The 6,360-nt window shown below is 57.4% G+C and overlaps 3 protein-coding genes across 4 annotated transcripts; 2 read left to right on the top strand and 1 right to left on the bottom strand.

Annotated features, from left to right (window-relative positions):
- Positions 1-17: 17 nt before the first annotated feature.
- Positions 18-333, top strand: SDRG_08225 (hypothetical protein; the record flags this gene model as incomplete). The annotated part of the gene is made up of 2 exons (XM_008614098.1): positions 18-103; positions 158-333. Exons 1-2 carry the CDS (start codon positions 25-27, stop codon positions 331-333), a joined length of 255 nt encoding a protein of 84 aa, XP_008612320.1. The 5' UTR covers positions 18-24.
- A 10-nt stretch (positions 334-343) lies between these two features.
- Positions 344-2,058, bottom strand: SDRG_08224. 2 transcript variants are annotated; one of them, XM_008614096.1, is made up of 10 exons: positions 1,986-2,058; positions 1,853-1,938; positions 1,746-1,808; positions 1,549-1,694; positions 1,410-1,503; positions 1,300-1,365; positions 1,075-1,253; positions 721-1,030; positions 606-674; positions 344-552 (listed from the first exon to the last, which is right to left on the bottom strand). In XM_008614096.1, the coding sequence occupies exons 1-10, from the start codon at positions 2,026-2,028 to the stop codon at positions 367-369; spliced, it is 1,242 nt and encodes a 413-aa protein (XP_008612318.1). In that variant the 5' UTR covers positions 2,029-2,058; the 3' UTR covers positions 344-366. The 2 variants fall into 2 exon arrangements, with proteins under 2 accessions (XP_008612318.1, XP_008612319.1); XM_008614097.1 differs by lacking the exons at positions 1,746-1,808; positions 1,853-1,938; positions 1,986-2,058 and having other exon boundaries at positions 1,410-1,487; positions 1,549-1,717.
- A 284-nt stretch (positions 2,059-2,342) lies between these two features.
- SDRG_08223 (hypothetical protein) lies at positions 2,343-6,293 on the top strand. The gene is made up of 13 exons (XM_008614095.1): positions 2,343-2,428; positions 2,498-2,612; positions 2,659-2,950; positions 2,995-3,265; positions 3,309-3,492; positions 3,536-3,590; positions 3,638-4,182; positions 4,236-4,353; positions 4,403-4,774; positions 4,821-5,019; positions 5,069-5,604; positions 5,648-6,076; positions 6,132-6,293. The coding sequence occupies exons 1-13, from the start codon at positions 2,354-2,356 to the stop codon at positions 6,223-6,225; spliced, it is 3,285 nt and encodes a 1,094-aa protein (XP_008612317.1). The 5' UTR covers positions 2,343-2,353; the 3' UTR covers positions 6,226-6,293.
- Positions 6,294-6,360: the final 67 nt, after the last annotated feature.

Raw genomic sequence — 6,360 nt, 5'->3', positions numbered from 1 at the left:
AGCGACCTGCTTCACGTCGCGGCCATGGAGGCTTCGCACTGTTCGTGCACCGAGCTCTCGTCGTCGAGCTACATCACGCAGGACTTTTGTCGTGAAAACTCAGGTGCGCTGCCTCGGCTCGGAAGGAATCTCTTTCTATCGATTTGGTTTTGCGTAGCACGCATGCTTTGCAGTATCCTCGGCGTATGCGGGACGTGGGGCTGCGGCCTCCACGACTTCATGTGCCCACGCTACGAGTGGGACCGACACTACCCTTGCGCAGGTGCGTTCACGCAACCGTCATTGCTGCTTTTGCTGTGCTTGGGGATGTTGCATTTGCTATACAGCAGCTAACACTATGAATAAAGAAATGATTTTCGATTGGATTCATGTCGTGACACCGACGGGCGAGCCGGGGGCAAAGTACTGGCGCTGCTTCGCCCACGGCAGAGTGTCGGGGAAGATGAACATCGGGTACAATGACGTGCTATACGATGCCGTCGCCAAGAGGCTCTGCGTCCCGTAGTCGAACTCGAGGCTCACGACACTTCCGTTCACATCCAGACACGGTGGCTACCACACAGTGAGAGTCCATTCGCCTTGACAAGAATCGTGGTTGGTATTACCTGGGAGCAGTAGTACCAAGCAAGTACATCGTGTTTCTCCCAAGCGCCGCCCGTCGCACTTGTAAAGCCCTATGTCCATTTGGTTCTTTTCGTCCCGCTTCCCATATCCACATACGACAAACGCCAAGTCGCGAGGAAGGCGCAACGCTGCGGCCACGTTGATTGGCACAGCCAAAAGTGGCACATTGTTTGCAATTCCATCGTCGAGAAAGACGACGAGGCATCCGACGCGCCGCGACTCGGAAATGTCTTTGAGCGTCGAGACAATGCTGGTCGAGGCAGCAAAGTAGTTGAAGTATTGCAGCGGGAGAGTGTTGTAATAGGTGATCTTGACGACGTGGATCGAACCATCGGCGAGGTCCACAGGCACGGGCACGGCCAGTTCAATTGGTGCGTCAGTGCTTCCTGGTGGCTGCAAGTAGACACTACAGTGATGCATTCGAAGTCACTCTTTGGTCGCGAGGCCGACCTCATGTGGTCAACAAAGAGGGTGTCGGTGGCGCTCGATTGCGGCCATGTGTGAAAGACAACAGCGATCGAGTTGGATATGCCGCGCCAGCCCATGCCCCCTCGCCCGAGCGCACTCGTCATGTTCGGGTGGCCGTGCAGCACAAAAGCGAAGCCGTCGCCGCCATGCACAAAGCACGACTAGCATCCGTCATTAAACCTGTATACTACGAGAAGCGTCGAGTACCTGGTATGTTTTTGTGTTGAAATTCTGGTCCTTGACTTCGAGGCAGCGCTTCGAGTGGTCGGTAATCTAGACGGCAAGAATATATATGTGTGCTGTGATATGTGTTTTGCCTGAAATGTGAACCGCGTCTCAAAGCCGTCGAGTACATTGAGTGGGTCGTTGAACCACGCCGAGGACACTTGGCTCGGCTGAGACGCCGTGAGGCTATCAATTGTTGCCGTCGAGTACAAAGGGAATTATGACGCGCACCGAAGTCGCACGGGGCATTCCGTCGCCAATGACGGTGTATATATATCCCGGTGGCCAAACATGGCCGACTGTGTGGCAACCGTAGCTGTCGTGCTCGGAGTTGACGTCTCGGTCGACTCGTACTGCACTTGGTCAAGCGTAAACGTCTACCGTCGACGCTGGTTCACGACTTCAAAGGAACAAAGCACGCGATGGACCTGGGATACGTTGATCGCGGCAAACAACAAATCGTTGGTAGCGTACGTTGCGCTGTACATGCTCTACGCCAGAATGAGGCTAATGCCAGCAGGTTGTGGTCTCGAACAATCGGAGTGCGGACGCAGTTGGTCGTTGCGCTGTTGCCATTGAGGCTCAAGCCCGTCGTCTCGTTGAAATCGGGGTAAAAGAAGACTATGCAGCTCGAATCAAGCGCTAGTGCCCTTTATGTATGCATATACCGCCGCTGACGGTCGTTGGCAGGAGCAGTGCGAGCCGCATCATGACCTTTCGCCGCCGTTAGATCTGATAACAAACGTAACCTTCGTAAATAGTGTTGTTTGACACGAGCAACGAAGGCAACTCAAACAAAGAATCGCGAGACCTCGAGTCTAAGCTTACTTCTACGTATATATCGGCATCGTTCTTTCTTCTCGACCCTGGTGTGTTGTCCGGTCAACGCTGTGCAAACTCAGTGGGTGCCATGGTAACACTGTTTACGAACCACGCACCTATACTATATCATTCGTCTATCACTGTGCATTTAGTGTACGGTGGCCTCTGTCTATCCGGATATGGCGCCCATCACATCGTGCTGTGCTGCACTCAAATGTTGCTCACGATCCTCAACGGCGAGGGCCTTGCGGCTGGCGACAGCGACGGCTTCAGCGATCCCTTCGTCCGCGTACGTGCTTGCCTACGCGCCCTCGCCATGCCGCCTTGGCCGCCGACCTCATGGAACCGCTGAACCTAGGTGCTCTACGAGGGAAAGGAGGTCGCGCGGACCAGCCACTGCAAGAAGACTCTCAACCCCGAGTGGAACGCGCAGATCCTGCTGCCGCTCTCCGAGTCGTGGGACCTTGCTGTCGGTACGCTTCTTCTTTGGCTTACGCCCTCGCATCGTGCATCATCTAGCGTTCATCGAGTGCGAAGTCTGGGACAAGGACGAGCTGGCGACCAAGGATTTTCTCGCATCGTGCCGCATTTGCCTCAGCGCCATCCAAGACACGCCCGAGCCGACCATCGTCAAGTGCAAACTCGTCAAAGGGCCGATGCCTCTGGGCCACATCCTCGTGCAGCTTGCCCTCGCGGATGACGAGCGCGTGCTCCTCAACAAGGCCCGGCGCACGGACGCCCGCGACGTCTTTCCGCCGCACAACGCGCGCTTCCAGCATCTCTACGCGCCAATTCCGCGCAAGTGGCATCCGTACGCCCTTCCTCGCGATGATTTGCTTTTCTAATCGGGCGTAGGCTCCACGAGAGCGTCTTGCCGTCGAACGAGAAGATCGTGTATGTGGTCGAAGAGGTCGCGCTAACATTCCATGTGACTGAGATGAACCAAGGCGTCTTGGCGCTCATGGTGCTCTCGACGTTCCGGCTGTGGTTCATCCCGTACCACCCGGTCCAAGGCTTATCGCACGAAGACGTGCACACGATTCCGATTGGGAAGATCTACAAGGCGTCGCTCTCCCAGAGCAAGCGCAACTACAGCACTGTGCACGGCCTCGTGATCGAAAACATGGTACCTACACCGCTCTCCGAAACACACTATAGAACATGTGCAGGATGCGGCGTACTACCACGTGTCGCTCTCAGCCTCGGCGCGGTACGGCGAAGGCGACAAGGACATGGAGGCCAAGCGCATCAAGACGCTGGGCCAGATCGTCACCGAGATCGAGTGGCTCCAAGCGGAAAACAACTTTTGCGCTTTCACGGACCTCAACCATACCATCCTCTCCCACGACGCAGGTGCGATGCAATGCGCTATCGAATTTTCTACCTCAACGACTAGACGGTGTCGCGTGCCCTATGAGCCCGCGTCAGCATCTGCTCAGCGACTCGACGCAGTACGATCATCTTCAAATATCCATCGTACCAAGTCATGCGAGGATAGGCGTTCGAGCTACTCGGCAGACGTTCGCGGCACGATGCTAAGCCCGACGGGCTCGGCCATCTCGGGGCGCCGACGCATTCGGTACGTGCCGAGTGTCGAGTTTGGCCGCATTGGCGCGACGAGTCACCCGGCGTGGCGCGAGACGGAGCTCAATGCGTCGTACGAGCTCTGCCCGACGTACCCAAGCACCCTCTTTGTGCCAACGTCCATGTCGGACGATGCACTGACCGAGGCGGCCAAGTTCCGCTCCAAGCGCCGCCTCCCCGTGTTAACGTGGCTGCACCCGCGCACGGGCGCGCCGCTGTGCCGGTCCAGCCAGCCAAAGTCGGGCGTCCTGCGCATGAACAACAAGGAAGACCGCGAGCTCATGTGGGCGATCCGCGACGCTGCGTATGCTCCGACGGACGACCTTGGGCGCCCAAAAGCGTCGGCCGTCGTGCACATCGTCGACGCGCGTCCGGAAATCAACGCCAAGAGCAATGCACTCGCAGGCAAAGGCCACGAGTCGGCCAAGCATTACGACCGGGACGGCGTTGCCTGTGCTTGTATGTACTATCTCAACTCAAAACGGCTCGGTATTGAGCTCAAAGCGCCGTAGCGATTGCGTTTATGGGCATCGACAACATCCACGTCGTGCGCACGTCGTTCAACGTGCTCAGTCAAGCCTTGTACCAAGTCGACGACACGACGTTCTTTAGCACGCTCCAAAAAAGCCGGTCTTGTATCAAATTATCAGGATCATGCACTGATACAGACGTCATGCAGGTGGCTCGAGCATATTACGAGCATTCTCCAAGGCGCGACCGAGGTGGCGTCGCACCTCGAGCGTGGCGACGCAGTCCTCGTCCACTGCAGCGACGGCTGGGACCGCACGTCGCAGCTCAGCGCCCTTGCGCAAATCATGCTCGACCCGTACTACCGGACGCTCGAGGGCTTTGCGATCCTCGTTGAAAAGGACTGGTGCAGCTTTGGGCACATGTTTGCCAAGCGCTGTGCGTTCCCCACGTCGGACGACACGTCGCCGGTTTTTCTCCAGTTTCTCGATGCGGTCTACCAGCTCACGCTCCAGTTCCCGACGCACTTTCAATTCAACGAGATGTTTCTGGCTACGGTCGCGGACGCCGTCTACACCTCTTGGTATACTGCAATATTCTTCCTATTGTCATGTTACGATTGTTGGCAGGTTTGGCACGTTCCAGAAAAACTCGGAGAAGGAGCGCCGCGCGTTCTTGGACACCGTGGCGACTGTGAGCGTGTGGGACGCGGTGCGTGCGTCTACTGAGAGCTACCTCAACCCGCTCTTCAACTCGGAGCGTCACGATCCAATGATTCCTGTGAGCAAGGTCCGCCTCATGCAGCTCTGGACGAGCCAGTACCAGAAGGTACAACACGCAAACTCATTGTCAATACCAACAAAGCTCGATGACCTAGGCCATTAGTCACATGCGACTCCAGCAGCGTGAAATGGAGATGCTCGCGATGATCCGGACGCAGGATCACCAGCTCTCGCGCTTGACAGGCATGCTCTCGTCGGAACAGACGATGAGCTTGCGCATCTTGCAGCTGCGCAACGAGATCCAGCAGCTCCACCGCCTCATTTCCATCTCGAAAGAGATCCCAGAGAGCATCTCCCTGCCGGGCAACCCGGCCGCCAAGACGTCGATCTTGCTACGTCGCGTGAGCAGCGCTCTGAGTCCAACGGCCGCCAGCGGCAACACTGTGCCACTAACGTCGTCGTCCTCGTCGTCCTCGTCCGTCTCGTTCGACCTGCCCACGGGTCGCGCCCGAAGCAACAGTCTCAAGAAGCGCCATAGCTTTGCCAACTTGCTCGGAAAAGCACCGTCGACCATCAGCGACTCTGGGATCTCGTCCCTCAAGAGTGAGGTTCAGGAGCTTGAACGCCAACTCGACGACCTCCAGCTACTCGCGCGCAGCATGGACGATGCCGCACACCGCCGCATGCAAACGTACGTTTGGCTCTGTCACAGTGACGCATGCATGATGACGTAGGCTTCGCTTTGAAACATTCAACACGCCGTGTGAGATCGTGTCGGTGAATGACGACGCCGAGCCGATGGTGTCGCCCATGGTGCTCTCGCCGCCGCTCTCGGTGACGAACCGTGCGACAATGACGTCCGCGCACCTCGTCAACACGTCGTCCAACACGACGCGGCGCGTCGCCCTCCTTGCAATGACCGACTTTGGCACGCACCGGAGCCTCTCGGGCGTCAACGGACGCAACGCGCGTGCGGCGTCATCGCCGGCGTTTGCCAACTCGCCGAGCGTCATGGCGCGGCCGACGATCACGAGCTTCAACTCGCAGCCCGTGTGGGAGCTCGATAGTGACGCCGCGGCCTGCAAACGCTGCAAGAAAAAGTTCATCGCGGTCTACCGCAGCCGGCACCACTGCCGGTGCTGCGGCTACGTCTTTTGCGGCCGGTTTGTCCCAACGAAATCCGATCGGTCCTTCTCATGTATGTATACGATTGTGTAGTTGCACGAACCAGCGCATGCAGCTGCCCGAATTTGGCTACTACGAAATGGTGCGAGTCTGTCGGCTCTGCTACACGACGGGCAGTGACCCGTAGAGGCCCGCTTGTTGAAGTGCCTGTACGATACGGGTATGCACGAAGAGGAATTTGTTTTTGGTCTTGAGTTTTCGCATGGGAGTGGAGGGCTAAATGCTGCGCTTGGACAAGTGGCAGGACCAAAAAACCATGAGC

This window comes from Saprolegnia diclina (genome assembly GCF_000281045.1).
Source record: "Saprolegnia diclina VS20 unplaced genomic scaffold supercont1.25, whole genome shotgun sequence".
Lineage (NCBI taxonomy): Eukaryota > Oomycota > Saprolegniomycetes > Saprolegniales > Saprolegniaceae > Saprolegnia > Saprolegnia diclina.
The sequence above is the reverse complement of the archived record's forward strand: the minus strand, read 5'-3'. Positions and strand labels throughout refer to the sequence as shown.

What these genes read in the sequence shown, in the direction of transcription:
- SDRG_08224 (XM_008614096.1), bottom strand. Translation starts at nt 2,028, where the DNA reads ATGATGCGGCTCGCACTGCTCCTGCCAACGACCGTCAGCGGCG. An exon ending in CCGCGATCAACGTATCCCAG is followed by an intron (nt 1,695 to 1,745) that starts GTCCATCGCGTG and finishes CGTCGACGGTAG; the next exon opens with ACGTTTACGCTTGACCAAGT. An exon ending in CTTGGTACTACTGCTCCCAG is followed by an intron (nt 553 to 605) that starts GTAATACCAACC and finishes ACTGTGTGGTAG; the next exon opens with CCACCGTGTCTGGATGTGAA.
- SDRG_08223 (XM_008614095.1), top strand. Translation starts at nt 2,354, where the DNA reads ATGTTGCTCACGATCCTCAACGGCGAGGGCCTTGCGGCTGGCGACAGC. An exon ending in TCAGCGATCCCTTCGTCCGC is followed by an intron (nt 2,429 to 2,497) that starts GTACGTGCTTGC and finishes CGCTGAACCTAG; the next exon opens with GTGCTCTACGAGGGAAAGGA. An exon ending in GGCTACGTCTTTTGCGGCCG is followed by an intron (nt 6,077 to 6,131) that starts GTTTGTCCCAAC and finishes ACGATTGTGTAG; the next exon opens with TTGCACGAACCAGCGCATGC.